Here is a 20,862-nt window from a genome sequence, read left to right as displayed (position 1 = left end):
ATGATTTTTGCAGACACATGTCAAAGTTTTGAAATGATCAACGAGCTTTCAAAACTGGGTCCCAACAGGCAATACATTTATTCAAAATAGCTGACCTGTTGTCTCTGATGTCCAATATATTTTCACATGTATTTTTTTTTTTCAGGAAACTCCCACCAACAAGGAGATTGCTTTTTCGATGAATAGGTCAGACGCTTGATCAGTATCCATGGTTGTTATGGCAACTTTACCTTATGCCCAAGTACACCTGAATGCAAATAATTTGATTTTAAATCTTATAGAACCAATAGATGGACTTTTCTAAAGGATAAGGGAATAAATATATATTTTGTGTTTTCTTTTTGTTCAGGATAACGTGTTGCTTTAAGGTTTATGTTTCCCTTTAGAATATCTAACCCCTTCCATGTCCTTTCCTTTAACTGCATAAATATTGTTATGTTAATGATTCATTATGATTCTTCATTTAAATGCCTTTATTGGTATTTGGTAGGGTAAAATGGAGAAAGTATGATACAAATCTGAATCTTAGGTATCTTCCTCCGATGTTTAGAAGATGTTTAATTATAGATGTCGTGTTTACTTTAAACCCATTTATATCCAATTAATTAATGTACAGTTATTACACCAGGGGCCCGTTGCATAAAATTTTTTACCTGAGAAAACTCGGGTAAAAAGGTTGTTTTTACCAGGTTTACCCTGTGTTAAAGTCAATGGCAGACATCAGACTAACCTTAGTTTTCAATTTTTACCAGAGTTTTCTCAGGTAAAAAGTTTTATGCAACAGGCCCCAGGTAATAAAAAAAATACATGTATACATTAAAAAAAACCAAAAAAAAACCTGATAATAAAAATTCTGAAAATTGAAAATAAAATGCAATTGATCCTGTTGAGATAATTGTTATTTCAGACATTCAAATATGAATTTTTAGAAATGTATTCTTCCTAATTTTTTAATCAGAATATTTGTATTATTGAATATTGTTTTCTTATACTTACTTGTCATAGACATGACTGTTCTTCTGGAAGTTAACAGTAAAACATATTTCCTCCTTGATTTTGTTTATACATGCTCATTCAATCTGGAATAACTATAACGTTGATAATAAAAAATACAAATATCATGATTATTCTGTTTTTCTGTTTGTAAATAAAGAGGATGTATTTTCCTGTGTGGAAACTGATAGGTTCCCTATAGAGCCCAAATTTCAATTTCCTCAAGATTGATGTCACCTCCTCTCATTTCTTATTTTTACCACTCTCCCCTTCTCTCTGTCTGTCTCTTAGATTTTAGTAAAGGTTACTTACTCCTTTCATTTTCATTTAAGGCCATCTTATAATTGATCAATTAATCACAAACACAAAGAGACTACAGGCGTACTTCATTGACCGAATGTACTAGTAAACATCTTGGAAGTTATAACATGATATTATATGATTCATGATTGCCTATTTCTGTTTTGAAGTTTTAAACATTGATCAGCCTACCCATGCATGGATGCAATTTAGATCTTCATTCAATTAGGGCTTTTTTTATATTTTCAAACACTTGTAATATGATGTTTTGGAAGTATATAATTTCATTAATGCAACTAGAATTTTGTTTATATTTACATCCTGACCAATTTATTTGTTTTATGTATAACAAAGTTGTTCTATACTTGTACGAATGTGCCTATAACTGTCAATTATTATTCTCTTTGAATGTTTCTCTATCATGAAGTGATAGTTACGCTTTCGTATCTTCCCACTTTCTGACTCCTTTTGTCTTTCCATCTCTCTTTCATTAATGTTTTCATTTTCCTTCCCTTGTATATGCTCTCATATGCAATTCCATCTATGCATCTCCGAATATATTGATTTCTTATGTACCAAAATTTATAATTTATTTGTCTGTTTGTTTCATTTTTTACCATGTATAAGAAAAATAAATTGACAGAATATAGGAACCAAGCATAAACAAAATATGTTTGAAGTGCAGAGTCACTTAAATAACATAGGTAAGTAATCTGTTTTAACTAAAATTAGCTCAAAATATATTACAACAAAAGACAAGTATAATTCCCCTTGCAGCGCGATAGAATGTATAGAAATATTTTTGCAGTATATAAATGCATATTTTTTATTATCATTACACCATGGTAAGACATCATTTGAATGAAAAAAAACTTCATATACCTCAATTGTGAAAAGTACTTGGAAAAAATATCACTTACAGTAATTTGAGAGAAATAAATCCTTCATATTATTCTTGAATGATGAAATATTGTTGCATAATTGTATACATAAAGGTAGTGAATTCCAAATGTTACATCCTTCATGTCTTGTAGATTAATGGGCTAAAGCACTCCTCAAAGTGTAAAAATCAATGTCTAGTTGCTTGTCGAATTGTTTGTAATCACTAACTGTCAATGTTTTCGGGAATATTTGCATTGTATGGACATGGCTGTTACCATGTATCATGGTAAATTGATCTCCTGTATTTTGATATGAAATAAAAATCACATATGTATTTAATTAAGTTTATGGATTAATTTACATAGGCTTTTTATCATTTTATAAAGATTAGTCCAGTAGCGTGAAGACATATCTTGGGTGTATATGAACTTGAAAACGGGATGTGCATGGCAAATCTAGGAAAACAGCACCCAGGGAAAGTTCTATCACTGCACCCCAAAACTGGTGTCGGCGCTAAAAACACACCGTTACGGCACACTTTGGTATTTTTGCAGTTACTAGAATATGCCGTCACTAATCACGGCGCATTTTGGCAACTGCAAAGTTTGGTCATTCTAGCAAAATGCGCGGGACATTAATTTTGGATCAAACTCCTCCATTGCTTTAAAGGGGGAGTGAACTGTTTGGTCTCTCATTGACCGTGTGTTATGAATACATAGTCTTAAAATGTACGTTTTCAGATATATACTAATACTACAGAGAATAAATTGACCTATAATTGTATTTGTATTTAGAAACTAAAATGTTTTGAGAGGAAAAGTAACTGTTTTGCTACTTGGTAGCATGATTATTGCGGTATAAGTGACTTGAGTAGTTAATTAGATGTTATCATTCAAGTGGGTCTATATTACTAGACTACACTAGAATTATGGATCAGGAAACTGGCCAAGTATGAGTAGTTGAGGACTTGAGATGGCGCTATTGGTTCGTATCTGCTTTAAAACGCACATTACAAAATACACACAACCTGGACACGATGCTGTTATATGTATCCACTTATTCTACCCAGCAGAGGGCCTTTGACTGACAGAAACCAAACCCTGACAAATTATCACAGGTGAATCTCAATCAATAACTAGTATTAGACAAACTGACAAAATGGTTATGGTTAAATATGAATTAGTTAATTGGCTGATCTCTAAAATTTATACTTCTTGGGAGCGTTTCATGAAAGGACTTGTCGGACGTTTTATCCGACAAGTCCCATTTTATCCGACAGTTACCATAGTAACAGTACCTCTCAGCCAATCAACATCAGAGAAAGATGTCAGATCTGACAACTTGTCGGATGGAAATGAAACACTCCCCTGGAAGATATAAATTAAGAGATTTTAATGTTTAAAACTTTTACACGCACACATCAAATGTTTTTATTGAAGCCCCAATTCAGTTTTATTCTGAATTGTATAATCTCTTAGAATATAATGAAAGAAGAAGATGGAAAGTTATTATTCTTGGTGAACTAAATTATGAATACCGATTCCACTATTTTATTGTTAATAATCAAATATAATTATGTTATATGTTTTTTGCTCTCCCACAAATTCTTACGAAATCCACACGAATCACTCACATCATCTTATAATTGTATTGATTTCATCATGGAGGTACCATGAACTTCCATGATTACAGGCGCACGCCACAACGCCCAGGGGCCCGATGCAGAAAGAGTTGCGTATAAACGCAAGCCCAAAAATCAATCGTAAGTCCCAAATGCGCGCTGTTGATTGGTTGAAAATGAAGTTGCACATGATTTTTACAGTTGCAATCGATTGCAACTCTTTCTGCAACGGGCCCCAGGTGTGTCTAATCAGAAGTATTCATATCCATGTTTCATACTTATGTGATTGTGACACCAGATTCGGAAGCGTTCATCTCTATTTCATAAACCCACGACATAATCGCATATCATTTTGTTTTGTCATTTTTTTTCACCGAGAATAATGTATTTTAAAGACGACTCGGCGATTTAAAATGATTTTTTAGTCCGCGGACAAAGCCAATTAGTCATGAAGGTGTTTGTAATTTGGAATGGCGCGATTGACGATGTGATATACGTCGCATGGCGCGCCAGACTGTATAGGTTTATGTGCACAATGACAATAGTTTCTTACCAGACACTTTACCACAAGTACTTCTATTCACCATGTCCACGTTACACATATTGTACAGATCCAATTTATCAATTTATTTCAGTTTAATGAAACAATGTAGTCATTCTCCATTTAAATCCAGTGAACCTGCTCTCCTTGAGAGCCCTGCATTCACATAAAAATGTATAATGAATTAATTCGGAAAACAAGTATAAAAAAATGGCATTCCAATATTCCAATCCAATAGTTTAACTTTAAACACCAATAATAAAAGAAATACATATTAAGCATATTACACGAGAGGGGTGAAGTGTGGGTGCATTTGCTAAAAAATATAAAAGAAAACAAAGATATGCCTTTTAAAACTATCGAAAGATCTAAACTTTTAAAATCTCAGTCAGTTTATTGAACAATTTTGGCGTCTGAAACTGAGTTTTCATTTTGAAATCTCTTTTGCATTTGTAACAAACAATGGACTGTTCAGTGCCCAACTTATATGCATAGCAATACAGCATTACAAAATACGAACTCTTGGCTGATTCAAAGAATGAACCTGATACATATTGAATTTTGATAGTTATCATCGGGGGGGGGGGGGGGGTGGGCAGCATTGGCGGCGGAAGCCCAAAAATTTAGGGATGTCCACCTGAAATTTTTGGATGGGCACATGTAAAAAATTTTGACAAGCAAAAAAAAGGAAAAAAAGTCATCAACCTTAATTTTAGGGGGGGACAACACGTTTCAGGGGGAGGGGGGCCACGTGAATTTAGGGGGGACGCAGGACAACAAAATTGACAAGCAAAAAAAAAAAGGTTATCAAACAAAAATCTAGGGGGGGGGGACCGTCCCCCCCCCTAAAATTTAGGGGGGGACACGTCCCCCCCCCCCGCTTCCGCCGCCTATGGTGGGCAGGCAAATTCTTTGGAGGGGATGGGAGAGGCGACCTAATATTGTAACACCATATTCCACTCGAATGAAAAATTCTCCCTCTTACCTTTGCCTCCTCTTTATTCCCCGACTTAAAATTAATCATACAGAGGCCGTCCCTGCCCCCCCCCCTCCCTTGCACCATCACTGGTTAAAGTTTTACTTAATCATTATTCATTTACTTATTTAATTGAAAATGAATTATTTTTACGCGTTTCAGACGTCTGAGCTGGTTATAAAAACTGTATTGCCCTAGATTACGTGAATATCGGGAAGAGATTGATAACTCTATGGTTTGGTCTCTACTATGGGCGTAATCATTGACGCGCGCAAAGACGACCTCGGTCATGTCGGCGATAAGCTGACCCATAACCCACGTCTACGACTTAATTGGGGCAATATTTTGCTGAAGGTCAATCATACTATATAATTAAGGAGATGGAGAAGCCGTAGGACATGTGTTTTCTTCTTTATATTTGTCGAATTCCTCTGTCCAACTTGGCATGTCAGTATTTTTCCACAGCTCGTAGTGCTTCATCCAATCTTCGTATATGTCTTCGATTGGAGCTGCAAAAAGTAAAAAAAAATGAATTTCCATAAATATAAAGAATGACTTAATATTGAAAGAAGGAAACCATGCAATAACAAGATTTGAACAGTAAAGACGTCAGCGGATGATATACAGACAGTGCATAGGGCACTAATCACTTAATTCTCATACGTTTTCTACGGTTTCGTTTGTCAAAACCAAAAGCTCGTCTTTAACAAAGCAGTCTTTGACGAAAATAGGTGAGTCAAAACAACAGTGTCATCCAGGGATCTGGACCAACGACATAAATTTGCAATTTTCGTCCGGTCCGAATCTTAAGACGATATGCTGTCCTGGTCCACCAACTTTCGAGAATGACCTCTAACCTGTTCATTGTGATTCGAATTGCATTTTCAAAGGAACTGCTGCGTTGTAAATAGCGTCTGCGAAATGGATGCTACTTTTATCAATAAAATAGGCCTGCTGCGAGATGAATGTTCTCCGGGAGCCCTCTGTTTTCTCTTCATACACAATCACTTATTTTTTTTAAAAAAGGACTTCAAAGCATCGAATGTAAGGTGCTGATGATAAATGTTTAATTTATCGAGAATGGCCACTAACTGGCCCCTGCATATTATTATCGCACCCTTCTTTCTCAATGCAATAGCATCTCACAAGTCGCAAGAAGACCATTGGCCCCATATTTTGTGAGTAGTAGCCGGGGATCAATCCCAGGCCTTCCGTTCATGAGGCCGATGCCATTCCAACGAGCTACAGTCAGCGTTCTAATAAACAGAAAACTGTAAAGGCAAACTGAATTCGACTTTTTTATGTCGGCCATAAAGGAGAGGAGGTGGGACTTCCAAAGGAGATCAAAGACACATTCAATGGATTGTTTTATAATGTCAGGCATACATAGGCCAACTTTTATAAAGTCTTATTTGAAGCTCTTGTTAGAAATTCTACTAATTGAAAATATAATTCGAACCAAATTAGTTCGGAATATTGTGGTAAAGATTGTTTAATGATACAGTCACTTGAACGAAACCAAACTCCAGACCGATTAAGGCTACACTGCAAAAACTCCGGTGTTGATTAAACACCAGCCCGGATTCTATATCTGTTCATACCAGAGAAATATTTGAACAAAACCAGTTTGGAATCAAACCGATGTTGTTTTGATACTAATTGGTGTTGTATAAACACATATCTGGTGTTAGACCAAAACCAAACTTGTGTTTAACACTTCTCTGGTGTGGCTAGATTGCGGGCTGGTGTTAAATCAACACCGGAGTTTTGCAGTGTACTTGGTTTTGACTGACATATCGGACGATGAGGAGTTGGGTTTGGGTGTGATTGTATAGCATGTCCTATTCGACTGCCAGTTACCAGTACCTGTTTGAAGATGCAAACCCGGCATGTAGTTCAGCCAGAAAGAACAAGATGCTGCCCTCATCGCCCTACCATTGGTCATGTTTAGAGAGAGCTTTTTATATTCTTGCTCGGGCATGGTATACCTAGGCCACTCTGGGTACTTGCTACTCGAGATAGGTTCGTTTGGATTTCTACGATCGGATGTATTTAAGAATTAATAAACAATTGGTTACATTTCACAGATACTCTAAAGAGACATCCATTATTTATACATCTTCAATCTTCCAAATTATACAAGAAGTACTTACCCTACTCATATCATGTTGAAAACTGATAACGAATAAAAATGTGAAAAGCAATTGCAACGATTTATTTAATGGGAATATTATATTCAATGGAAGTACATTGGTGATTTGTGAGGTTACTGAAAAGAATAATGAGAATCAGTGATTCGCAGTGACCATGGTGATACACACACATGCACATTATATCCCCCTGAAACCAAGTTACTCCTTCTTCACTGTAAAAACTGTGGTGTTAAAACCGACACCAATTGGTGTTAATAGAGGACCACACCCTGAGGTGTTAAAATTACACCCTAGAGATTAAACATAACACCAAAGAGTGTAAATTTAACAACAAAAGGTGTTGTAATAACACCCATAGGTGTAAAACTAACACCACCAATTTAACACCGGTGTAAAATAACTGGTGTGATTCTCTATGTACACCGGTTAACACCACAGTTTTTGCTGTGTTGAAAGTTTCGTTATTTACACTGGAAGAAACTTTCTTTCGCAATATAAAAAAGTGACAGATGTGCGGATATTGCGGGTTATCATTTTAAGCCGGAAAGCTATATTACTTGGGTTTCTTCCGACGAAGTAAAACGGCTCATAACAGATTCGCTTTTTTACTTGTTTCATATCTTACCCTGATTTCACAAAGTTGGTCCAGTACCGTACGAACTCAATCGACATGAACTTCTCCGCATCGGTCTGTCCAACAACTCCATTCAACGGAGGATTTAAACCCCATGCAAAAACATACTGTAGATCCTCAGCGTGGGACGCTCCAGTCCACTTTGGAACTCCCGCGTAAACCGACCATGAAGGATCATGTGTCATCTCGTACCGGTACACTTCCGCCCCCGCGGCCTCTAGGGCGCGTGCGTAGTATTCTGTTGGGCAAGCGAAAGTCTGATCTGTAGAAAGTCGTATCAACCCATCTAACTGACTCGCTGAGGCATCGTCTGCAATTTTCCAATTGACATAGTGCTGTTCAACTGCAGATATTTCTAAGTCTGTTTTGGCATTATAAGTGAGTCTTGGAAGAGTTGACATGAAGAGAGAGAGATTGACGATGGGAGGTTCGAATAAGGAACTAGGAAGATCAAGAAATGCGAAATTAATGGCCGCCTCGTCCTCGTTGCTTCCGAGTAAGCTTGGTAAAACTTTGAATTGTCGTCGTTTGACCATTTCAACGGGATCTTCGGGAAAGAAGTGTCCATCGACGACTGGAGATGAGATGGCTCCATTACCTTCCTAATGATGAAAATATGTGAGGGATGAGTTGGCATGTGTCAACCATGTTAGTCTATTATGTTGGAATTATAAAGTTTTATTAGTCAGATTTCTACATAAGGTTACCGGAAGATTTTTTTCCCCCAATCAGAGTATTTGAAAAGTAATGTAGGTTACACGTCAGTGAAGGGGGGGGGGGGTATGGAACATTAGACAAGACTAAGGCATTTCAGCGAAATGTATATTTATCTTACATGACAATACCTATTCAATTATACAAAAACAATTTAGTAATGTAAATGTAAATCTATTGTATGATAAAAATACTACCTTTATTATGGTAAAACTTCTAGACAGGGTTACTAACCATAATGGCAAGCCTGGTGAGCTCGTTTTCATCAACATCACGCATACAGGATACCATGAGTTTAGTATCATCGATAGGACACCCAGCTGCTTCTGCAAGTTGACGATGTCCCTCTGTGGCCCGATCCATAGTCGCCCACGCCCAAGGACACACGGCATTACCACTCTGTACGCAAGTGGAATAGAAAATACTCAAGGCTAAACACCTGTCTAATAGGGAGTTTTCGTTCCATGGCGCATGGCGGACTCAAGAACATAGGAAATATATTATAGAATGCCCTTCATGATAAAGAACAACCAATAAAGTCTTTGTCGAAAATTGTTGAATCAAAACAGCAGTTCACTTTTAGGGTCTGGGGCCCGTTGCAGAAAGAGTTGCGTTTAAACGCAAGCCAAAAAATCAATCGCAAGTCCAACATGTGCTCTGTTGATTGGTTGAAAATCAAGTTGCGCATGATTTTTAGAGTTGCGATTGATTGCAACTCTTTCTGCAACGGGCCCCTGGATACATAACAAGGGTAGCGCCTCAGGTAGTCTTGCCTGCATTACGGGATTCAATTTACCAGCAGTGCTGACTTTAAAGACTACTATGAGATAATTATTCACAAAACACATCATTCATAATTGAAGAGGTCACTTGCAAAAGGGGTTAGGTCTATTTTTCATCAAATTTAATTTTTCTTTGTCTCAATCTATAGATTTTTAGTAGCTCTATAAGATGATACCAACGAAAAGTTGAAATCCCCATTAAAAAGTGATCTAAAATGGCAAAGAAAAATCACTTTTTTTCAAATGGGGTTAGGTACATTTCAGTTTAGTTGCAAAAGGGGTTAGGTCCACACAGATTTTTTTTGGAAAAGAATGTTTAAAAAACAATATGAAGACAGGTAGATTTCTTTTATACCCAATGTTATGTTCTCATGGTAGTGTATCATAAAAATTTAATTTCACATAGAATATTGCAATATGGGAGAATAAAGAAAATGATTTTATTGGAGTGGCCCTAACCCCTTTTGCAAGCAAACTCTTCTGAAGAGCTCATTTGTCAAAAGGGGTTAGGTCCATTGTTCATAATTTTTTTTTGTTTTCTGTCTAAAAACCTTTGAATTTTAAGTCGCTTTGATGAAAGCAAACAAAATTTGAAATTCACATGAACCGTGAATAAAAGTGGCAAAGAAAATTCACTTTTGTAATCAAAATAGATTGGATTCATTTCAGTTTACTTGCAAAAGGGGTTAGGTCCACAATGATGATTTTTTTTAAAGAATATATAGAAGAAAAATGAAGACAGGTAGATTTCTTTTATACCCAATTTTATGTTCACATGATAGGGTAGTACATCATATGACAATTTAGTTTCTCATAAGAATATTGCAGTAAGTGAAAATATAAACATGGTTTTTCTCGGAATGGTCCAAAGTGGACCTAACCCCTTTTGCAACTAAACTCTTCAATTATAATGATTATGATACTACGTTCATTGATAATAAATGATATTTGACCTTGATCATGTGACCTAAGACTCGTCAGTGATCGTCAGTGATATTTGATGGCCCTTATGTCCACATTTCATAAACTATATCCATTAACTTAGCTCTGATGGCAATTCAACAATCACCCCCAGCATGGCTAAAGTTCATTGACCTGATATGACCTCTGACTTTGGTCATGTGACCTGAAACTTGCACAGGGTGTTCAATGTCACTTGATTACTCTCATGTCCAAGTTTTATCCATAACATTTTAAAGTTATGATGGCAATTCCAAAAATACCCCCAACTTGGCCAAAGTTCATTGACTGTAAGTGACATTTGACCTTGGTCATGTGACCTGGAACTCAGGCAGAATGTTTAGTATTACTTGATTAAACTTATGGCTTGGTTTTACTAAAAAAACTTCGGTTAAAACTTGATGTTGACGCCGCCGTCTGAAAAAGCATCGCCTCTCGCTCTGCTATGCAGGAGAGGCAAACATTGGCGGCGGAAGCAAAACACTTTATTGGGGTCTACCAGAAATTTTGAGATGGACACAAGTAAAAAATGTGACAAGCAAAAAATGTAGGGGGGTTCACCTGAAATTTTAGGATGGACAGAGGTAAAATGCGAACTCCATTTCAAACTTTAACTATGGTTGGAATTCTTGGTTTAATTGCGGAGAGCTAAATGTGAGACAAACGTTTAATACTTATTCAAAATTAACAAAAATTAAAGAATTGAGAATTGTCTTATAGATATCTATTAACATTATTGTTCACCATTGAAGCATATAAAATAAATTTAAAAAGTCATCACAAATTTAACAAATTTTTGAAATGCTTTATTTCCTACATAGTAACCACTATTTTGAATATATTTAGGCCATGTGTTTGGGTTGCGAATTCACACATCTTTATTTGGGACATCTGGAATCTTTGAGTGAAGAAAGAATTGGTTTGTATTTAAAAATAATAAAACAATCATCAGCTCACAGGCTGAGAAGGTTAATTTTATAACAAATACGAATCCGTTCATAGAAACGATTATAATTAAACTCCCCAAAAAATGATAACGAAAATACCTGCTTACATGCTAAAAATGTTTAATTTACAAACAAGAATCCGTATATAAAAATGATTACAATCATAAAAACGTGGTGAAGTGGAAAAACAACTGAAAAACTTATAGAAAGAATTCAATGACCTTCCTTTGTCTCCACAAAACAAAATAAATTACAGAAATAAATAGGGCATAAGTACATATAATGCAGTTCATTTTAAACTCTTAAAGTTGGGCAAAAAGTACCCAACTTTTAACCAACCCTGGGCAACATACTGTCCACAAAACCATTGGTTAAAATCTGTCCACATTGGGTAATAAAATCTAATAACTGGGTAATAGATTTGCTCGATTGGATAATAATCGCCCAGAAAAGTGTACATTTTTTTACCAATAAACGTTACCCAACACAGTGGACAGTATGTCGCCCAACATTTTAAGTATGTGATTATACGTGATTTTGAATACCAATAAAACACATAATTAAAAAAAAAGAAAAAAAAAGTGTGTAGCAAACAGTTCACAGCGATTTCAGCCGTTCTCACGAACGTGCCTTTGAGCTCAATTCTGGCTTTGTTGTATTTTGTGTGTGTGTGTGTGTTTTCTGTGTGATGATACAATCACACCAAAGAAACGGACTCCAAACCGACGGATGGTTAAGCAGTGGTCGGCCCTGGGTCGGTTACACGGGAGTGACAGTGACATTACCTGCATAATGGTTTGATGAAAGAGACCATCGGTAAGTGGAGATAACATATGTAGGCTTACACTCCCCCCACCAGCACTTTCCCCTGCGATCGTGACTTGGTTCGGGTCACCTCCAAAATCTTTAAAAAATGAATCCAAAATAACAACTAGAACAATAAGGCGTATTAGAGGATGTGAAGTGGGCTTGTAATACTAGTATATATAGTGACACGATGAATTTACTAAACTATTTTTAGATCCATGACGATGGCGTCGGTCCCGTACAGTGCTTAGCGCTCGCGGTAATCATTAATAATTATACGGATCTATTGCATGTCTACACAAACTGCTCAGAATGTTAGGTCTAAATAAACGAAATGTCTAGAGATTTAAGCTCGCGCTTCGCGCTCTAAATATTTTTTTTTAGCAAAATATCTCAGGACGACAGTCCAGGCCTGTACCTATGTGACTTTTACCAAAAGCTAGATTTACCCCTGCATAGTTTATTTTCTCTTAAAATAATGCAAAATTATTGACGGTCACTTTCTATCCAACCAACGAAATCATTGCAAGAGGAAGAAAGTCTTTTTGACAGTAATTAGCGACAGACCGGACCACAAAGCGAGTGCTACGACTTTAGATTTCCAAATTTTTGTCTAAATACTCTTAATTATCACGAAACACAAAGCTATTATAGGCAGTAACGTGATCTGATGATGCAGATATCTATTTGCACCCAAAATGTCCACTTTCACATGGTATTAGTGCCTTTTTGGCTTTGCCCCCCCAAACAAACATACGTTCCGCCGCCCCTGTTATTATCATCATAATCATGACTATTTTGAACACATGCCTCGATACACTGCATTACATCGTACCAGATGGGCATATAAGAATGACCAAGGGATAGTTTTACCTACGAAAATTTTGCCTTGTTCTTCCAAAGCAAAGTTATGAAACACTCGTTACAGCATGCGACATTTATTATTAAAGATTAAACATACATTTCGATTTGTGTACATGTAGTTTCAAAACGCCTGGGGGAGTGCAATACTGATTCAACAATATGGACAACACGAATATGAACAAACATTTCGCGTACCTTCGTAGTTAAATAAATCCAAGAAGTCATATGCCATGGATACATTATGCAAAAGGATGTATAGTATTGTTTTGACGTAGTTACAAACCTTTTATGTTATCATGAACCCATTGAAGAGCGAGCACCTGGTCCATCATACCATAATTGCCCGTTGCTTCATCGTCTCCTATCACGAAAACAAAATGTATCGAAAACAAAATGAATCACGTTATTCGATAGCGTTACATTTTGAAAGCTGCACGAAATAAAAGATTATGAAGAGCGAATAGAGAGAAATTGGCTCAGTCGGTAAAGTGTCTGCCCGACGAACCAAAGATCGTGGGTTCGAGTCCACCCCGGGAGGATGACTGAAGCCAGTACGTTATGTGTAAGCGTCTCTCTTCTGTTTCATAGATGTAGGCTATGTTACGGTGGAAAATTTGTACTTGAAGTGGATAATACTCGTACAAGTAACCTGAACAGCGTTCTGGTTTTCATCAGCAGTGGCGTAATGAGCCCAACATTTTGAGGGGGCCAGATATGGCGTATCGGGTGAAATTAATAGTAAGTTGCCTTCAGCGAGCGAGCAAAGAGCAAAATTTTTGACATATCTTAATACAAAACCCAATTTTGTGATTGATTTTGACATAATTTATGCAGAAATTGGTATCATATTTCAGCTTCTCTCTTTCCTCTTCTCATTCTTTTTTCGGGGGGGGGGTCCCCAAGGCCGCCCCCCCCCCCTGTACAACAGTGTTAACCAATGAAAAACAATACGAAATTCATATGGAAGGTTAAAGTCATGTTTTGGGGTGAACATTTCGTCAACATTTGTCGTTCGACAAGTCAAAATTTCTTGGTATTCATTGCAGCGCTCAGGTGCCTGATTGTTACATGGAAACTGCTATCCGACAAGTACCTTCATTAGACGCTCTCTGAGATAAGAAAAAAAAGTGAAAATGGGATAAGACATGTAGGATCAAAGAAAACAATGATACGAGGCTAGAAGATAAGATTCAGTTGATCATGAAATCAACTTCATTAACGCACCGAATAAATATACGATCCGGTTATTTTTTAATCTGATCTGGGACAGATTTTTATAAGCTTGTGATATCATCACTTTAACCGGTACAATCATAAGGGTTTCGAATGAACGTCTGAATATTAACATAAAATCCACAACAAGCTTTTGTTTTACTTTAGGTCCATCCACTTAGAATCTGCTTTTATATTGTAATTATGCATACTATTTCGGAATGAGTTGTATGTTTTTCTTTGTATTTTGATTGATTTGTGGAAAATAAATGAAATGAAATAAAATTTCTAGGCTATGTTTAGGCCTCTCTGTATATTGACGTCATAGCAGTGGCGTACCTAGGATTTTTCACAGGGGGGCAAAATCGTCCGCCCAAAAAACTTGACAAGCAAAAAAAAAAAAGGTCCTCAACCGGATATAAACGGCATATCACAGCAGAAAAAAAAATAAAAAGGTCTTCAACTTCTCGTCAGGGGGGCAGGGTTAAGTACCTTGCATGGGTTGTGGCTCGTCAGTCCGACCCAAAATGATTGCAGATATTCATTTGATCCAAATATTTTTATCATCATTCCGAACCTCAAAAAGACAATTTTACATATACTTTTTTAACTTTCATATTTAATGCAAAATGTGATTTAACAAAACTTCCTGCAATATGTGGCTCGTTTTAGGTTGAAATTAAGAAATTCGGGATTTATCTTCCATTTTATTTTTTATAACTTCTAATTTCGTTTTGACGAGATAAAAAATTTCGACTTTCTCCCTTGTTTTCTGGGGCACTTATCAGCTTCCATGCTATAAACCTTGTACAGAATATATAATGATTTTGCTCATTTAAACATTTTTGACCACGAGATGTATGCTAGCCGATAATAGAGATTGATGAAATTGTAGAACCTCATTTAGCTAATCCATCGGCGGATCCAGGGGGTGCGCAGGGTGCGCGCGCCCCCCTAATATTTGAGCGGCGCCGAAGGCGCCGCTCAAAATAAAAAAATAAAAAAAAGTAAAAGAAAGAAAAGGCGCCGCTTGAAAAATTAAAAATAGAGGAAAGAAAGGGAAAAGGCGCTGCTTAAAAAAAATGTACACTGATATAACATAAGCAACAGTAAATGAAAGACTATCCCCAGCAAAGCGTAATCATATCATCTTCCTTATTTTTTCTTTTAACTACCCTTTTCCCAACAACTTCGCCGGTAGCAGTGCGCTGCCTGCATATAACTGGCGCCAATCAAGAATAATCAGCGCCACCTTAATCTAAATCGGCGCCGGACAAGAATAATCAGCGCTATTTAGTTATAAATCGGCGCCAGTCAAAAAAAATCGGCACTGCCAGAGTCTTAACCGGCGCCGATCAAGGATAATTAGCGCCACCTAAATCTAAATCGACGCTGGACAAGAACAATCGGCGTCATCTGGTTATAAATCGGCGCCAGTCAAGAATAATCGGCGCCTCCTGGTTCTAGATCGGCGCCAGTCGATTATGGATTGCCGCTGCATGAATCTTACGTAACGTCGGTAAAAATAATCAGTACTACTTGTTTAAATCGGCGCCGGTCAAGACAAATCGGCGCTGCCTTTGTCTTAACCGGCGCCACCTAAATTTAGATCGGCGCCGGTCAAGAATGATCAGCGTCCCCTGATTTCAATAAATAAGCGCCGGTAGAATAATGAAGAAGGGCCTATTGCTAACCAAATCTAGATCGGCGCCGCGGTCAAGAATGATCGTTTTGCCTCCCCCAATAATTCCGCATGTGCAAAAACAATAAGATGGTAATGTTACACAGAAATCAGCAAACGAGATTGAGCTACACAACTCGTTCTTTATTAAAAATCGTGCTCAAATTATCCGCTTTTCAGATTGGAACATAACAATTTTCAGCTCGCGCTTCGCGCTCGCATCATTTCTGTAGCTAAACCCCATACTTTTCATGATTAAATAGGTGAATAGAATGTCCCGTTTTTAGTTCTGAACCTCAAAAGAACTCCCGCTTCGATTTGCAATAATCTTTTGTTGGATATAACTTGTTCTTTATTAAAACGTACATTAAACTGTAATGTTTTCAGATCGAAATATCAAAATTTTAAGCTCGCGCTTCGCGCTCGCATTTTTTTAGATACCCATCTTAATCATTGGTACCAAGAATGCTTAGAATATCAAGCTTTCTGATCAGAATATAAGTAAATTTCAGCTCGCCCTCGGCACTCGCATTATCTGTGTAGTAAGATATGTATCCTCCTCATGAGTTACTACAAACAGTCCTAAACAGGCACCTTTTTCTGTTTTCAGGTCAGTATACTTTAAAAATTCAGCTCGCGCTTCGCGCTCGCATTAATTTGTCGGTGAAATATGTGTCTCTATCTCATGAGTCATATATATCTATATGATATGAGTCATATATATAATATATATATATATATATATATGCATGTGTGTGTGTGCGTGTGCGTGTTTTGACAGGGTCAGGCATTACCCCTTTTTCTTTTTCAACATTTTCTTTTATGGCGCCGGTGAAGTGCAAAAATATGTGCGCCGCTCGGCAGTGCGCCCCCCCTTTCGCCAAAAGCTGGATCCGCCTATGTAATCCGTTTTTTCTTTTACAGCTTCTGCATATTAAACTTTGATAAGATACAGTCCTATATCGATGTCTGTCCCATGTACTGATAGAGAATGGCAATTACTCTGATATAATGATAACTTGTGATATGAAGACCAATTAAGTTCATCAAAATATTAGCAAATGATTAAATAGTTCACTGATATCTTCCACGATGTTTATTTTACGTTAACGATGATTGTACTTCGTATCTTTCCGAGTGTCAAAACCGTCCTTCACAAAAGAAAATGCAAAATTGATTTGGTTTACTCATTTGAGTCTACCCCCTTTTATTATTGCTAATCTTCATCTACGTACTTTATACTGCAGCGTAAAAACATGAAAAAGGAAGAAGAGTGGGTTGGGCATGGGAGTGCTCCCTTAGCATTTTAGATAGGTAAATAAATAGCCTCAGGGATAGGGTCGCCCTGCCAAAGGGTCTAATCGCAGCCATGAAACTAGGAGCCTGTCAGCAGAGTTATTTTGTTCTAACAATATTATTTGGTAAGATTTCATTCAAGGAAGTAGAGAATCGAATTCTTAATATCATACATGTCTCACTTAGTATAATTCATTAGTCGACGAAATAACAATGGCTTTCAATGACACGTGTCGAAATCATCAAACCCCTCCTAAAACAAACTTAAACTCAGATACACACACACCCCACCCTCCCTTACACACCCTCCCTCGCATACAACCACACGCACCACACAACTGTTAGCATTAATACATAGGCCTACCTGAAACGAATTCATGGGTAAAACTATGAAATTCAACCGTCCACAGAAGAGGTATTGCTGATATTTTTTTAACCTCGAAGAGATATTAGAGTCGAAATCATCAACCCCCCCCCCCTAAAACAAACTTACACAGACATACCCAACCCACACACACATCCTCACGCACACACGGGAAGTGGGAGTAGAGTAACATCAATAAGCAGTATGTTACTACATTTCTCATTGCTTTATCAATACTACAGGATGAAAAATAAAAGTGACAAAATGAATAAATCTCTAAGACGGGTCATGCGAAATCATACAGACCTCAGGTAACGGATTTCGTACATCTTTTTTTTTTACGATTCTATGACTTTTGTTGACTGTTAACGAGCTGATTGAATAAGAATTCACTACCATCCTTACCAGTTGTAAAGAAACCAAACACACCCAGTCGATAGTTTACGTTGACGACGATGATGTCGGCATAGGCCACGATAGGTATTGGATCGTAGATGATCTCGGAGCCACCCCCGACCGCATATCCTCCACCGTGAATCCATACCAGGACAGGCACCAGACTGGATGGCTACAATAAGATAAAGGAGAGAGGGTACGACCGGGCATGATATGTGAGAAATCATGTAGAATAGCTTTGGAGACTCGTTAATTTTTATTTGAGGCATTGTAACTCAAAGTGCCCCAGAACTATCAATCAGTTTGAAATATGTGGATTGCGAGTCGTGTGGTTCAGTGGTTAGAGCATTGGATTCATAATCGCAAGGTTGTGAGTTCGAATCCCCACTCTGCCATTGTTTCCACTTTGACAAAAAGGCCCGATAGTAATATCTGTCGTCTATAAGGTCAGACATTATAATTGATTAACCTTGACTTAAGATGTTTCCTAGGTAACTGGATACCAGCTTGGCGTTTACCAGCAAAATGTTGTGGTGCCGAGTTCCTACGGGAGTTACCATGAACAGAAACAGATTATAGTGTGAAACTTTTATGACAATTGTTTGTTTAACGCTATTACAATCTTCTGTTTTTATTATAGCCCCTACCCAAAAAAGACTACCCCAATGTCCAGAACCCCAGCTAATCACCTTATACTGGACTCCTTTCTCTAATTTAAGTTACCAAATCGTTTCCCATTATACACAACAATTAATGTTGTTCTGTCCACGACCCCTTCTTTTGTTAATTTTCGTTAAAATTCTGTTCAGTACTTTTTGTTTCCTTTCTATTAACATTTTTTTATCATGAACTTGTTTGCATATTTTTTTCCATGAATATAGACCTGATGAAGGCCCGATGAACGGCCAAAAGCTCGTCGAATAAAATCAGATCTGAAATCTACGTCTCGCATACGTATAGACTCCATCAACCCTAATCTAGAAGTAAGTGCTACTATGACAGATAGCACAACTCCTCCCCTAGTTACGTCCTAGAATTCATGTTTTTGGAATGAAATAATCACCCTATAAATAATCCTTTTATTTAAAACAGGGTAATAAATATAGGTGACACGATTAAACTGCATGAATCAACGTCATTGGGTGTGTTTTCCTATACCTTGGGTGATGGTGTGTAGATACTGAGATACAAACAATCTTCGCTAATGGTTCGAGTCGGGATCGGCCCAGGTAATGTTGGGATTGGGAGAGGAAATGGTGGTCTTGGTTCGGGTGTCCAGTCATCCAGAGGACTCATCTGCGGACACTCTGCCTTGTCTTCTGTCGCGTTGTACTCCCCTTGAAGAACTAACGGTTCAGGGTCGGTAAATCTACGCTCTCCTACCGGAGGCTCTGCGAACGGTACCCCAAGGTATGCATCTATGGATTTGTTAACCTTCATGTACAAGGGATCATCAAAACGAACTGTAATACCGGTAAGAGTGGCGTCTCTGAGCTCTATATCTGGGTTGCCAATCACCTCCACAGCTAAGGCACAGGAGCCCCACAAACACAGAACAGCAATACATAGGTCTACGTGAAACGAATTCATGGCTAACACTATGAAATTCAATCGTCCACAGAATAGATATTGCTGATATTTTTAACTTCGGGGAGACATTAGTGCTCTTTATCATTGTTAAGTCAATAGCAATGCATCATGTTCGGTTTCTGCCCTAGTTCTGAAATGATAAGTTAAGAAGTTTATCTGTATTCAATTCAAAAGAATGGAAGATTTTATTTGTTTCTACGATATTTCAATGTCAGTGAGCTGCTGACAAGATTTAATCATGTCAGCACTGATATCAAGACCAGGGTTCCTTAGCTTAACACAAAGGTTAGCGATTAATCATACTCTTAATTTTCACGATTGATTGTACATTGTAGTCAATGGAATCAATCTTTAAAAAGAATGTTCTACGACGATTGCTAAGCTATGTGTTACGGGCCCCTGCAGGGGACCGTTACAGAAAGAACTTTGATTAACGCAACTTACGAAATCGAACGCAACCATCAAATGAATTGTGCGTATTAGACAACTGCGATTGATGTTTTGAGTTGTGATTAAACGCAACCTTTAACTTGCAACGGGTCCGTTATACGGGTCAAGCATTTCAAAGTCTCATCTTGTGGCTGCTGATAAGAAAACGCAATCCGTAATGCATAAATAGACTCGAAATTACCTTTAAATAGAACGGTTTAAAAATCGGAGACCCGACAATTGCTCCGCCGACAATTGCTACTACGCAAAATACGACAACTGCTCCGTCTACACTTGCTCCGCCGATATTTGCTCCGTCGACATCTGCTCCGCCGAAAATGGGTCCGCCGTAAATTGCTCCGATAAGGCGACAAATATTGATTTATTTATTCAGTGGCGTAATTACGGGGGGGCATGGGGGGCACGGGCCCCCCCCCCCCATCGGCTGGCCAAAAAAAAAAAAAACGGGGAAAAGGAGAAAAAGAGGGAAAAGGGAAGAGAAACGTAGTGGGGAAAGACGAAATTATTGTTCATTATAATGTTATATTATGTTATGTTATATGTTATGTTAAATAAGAAGCATTTTTTCATAGCTTTATAAAACATTATTTGCTTCATTGTGTCTTCATTGTTCATGTTGTTCCTGGTGTTCGCATAGACTGTTTAACTCTATATATAATCCCGTTGTACTAAAACCTCCGTTTTCAAATCAATATACAA

At 37.5% G+C, this 20,862-nt stretch overlaps 2 protein-coding genes across 2 annotated transcripts in view; one reads left to right on the top strand and one right to left on the bottom strand.

The window, feature by feature from the left end:
* Nucleotides 1-330, top strand: part of LOC121428421 (MAM and LDL-receptor class A domain-containing protein 2-like) — a 37,387-nt gene extending 37,057 nt beyond the window's left edge. Inside the window, exon 30 of the mRNA XM_041625020.1 lies at nt 146-330. Coding sequence (XP_041480954.1) covers nt 146-199 — 54 coding nt within the window. The 3' untranslated portion in view covers nt 200-330. The remainder of the gene's footprint in view (nt 1-145) is intronic.
* Nucleotides 331-5,180: 4,850 nt separating this feature from the next.
* LOC121429077 (cholinesterase 1-like) lies at nt 5,181-19,750 on the bottom strand. Its single transcript, XM_041625980.1, has 8 exons — nt 19,282-19,750; nt 18,133-18,295; nt 13,458-13,535; nt 12,289-12,407; nt 9,049-9,213; nt 8,092-8,702; nt 7,180-7,349; nt 5,181-5,822 (listed from the first exon to the last, which is right to left on the bottom strand). Exons 1-8 carry the CDS (start codon nt 19,711-19,713, stop codon nt 5,686-5,688), a joined length of 1,875 nt encoding a protein of 624 aa, XP_041481914.1. The 5' UTR covers nt 19,714-19,750; the 3' UTR covers nt 5,181-5,685.
* Nucleotides 19,751-20,862: the final 1,112 nt, after the last annotated feature.

The sequence above is a fragment of the Lytechinus variegatus genome, chromosome 15 (genome assembly GCF_018143015.1).
Source record: "Lytechinus variegatus isolate NC3 chromosome 15, Lvar_3.0, whole genome shotgun sequence".
Classification (NCBI taxonomy): Eukaryota; Metazoa; Echinodermata; class Echinoidea; order Temnopleuroida; family Toxopneustidae; genus Lytechinus; species Lytechinus variegatus.
Note: the sequence above shows the minus strand (reverse complement) of the source record. Positions and strands in the feature narration are given on the sequence as shown.

Excerpts from the sequence above, each read along its gene's own strand:
- LOC121429077 (XM_041625980.1), bottom strand. The coding sequence starts at position 19,713 with ATGAATTCGTTTCACGTAGACCTATGTATTGCTGTTCTGTGTTTGTGG. Across the intron at positions 13,536-18,132 it reads GTTTGGTTTCTTTACAACTG|GAGACGATGAAGCAACGGGC; the intron begins GTAAGGATGGTA and ends TTTTCGTGATAG. Across the intron at positions 5,823-7,179 it reads GGGTTTGCATCTTCAAACAG|CTCCAATCGAAGACATATAC; the intron begins GTACTGGTAACT and ends TACTTTTTGCAG.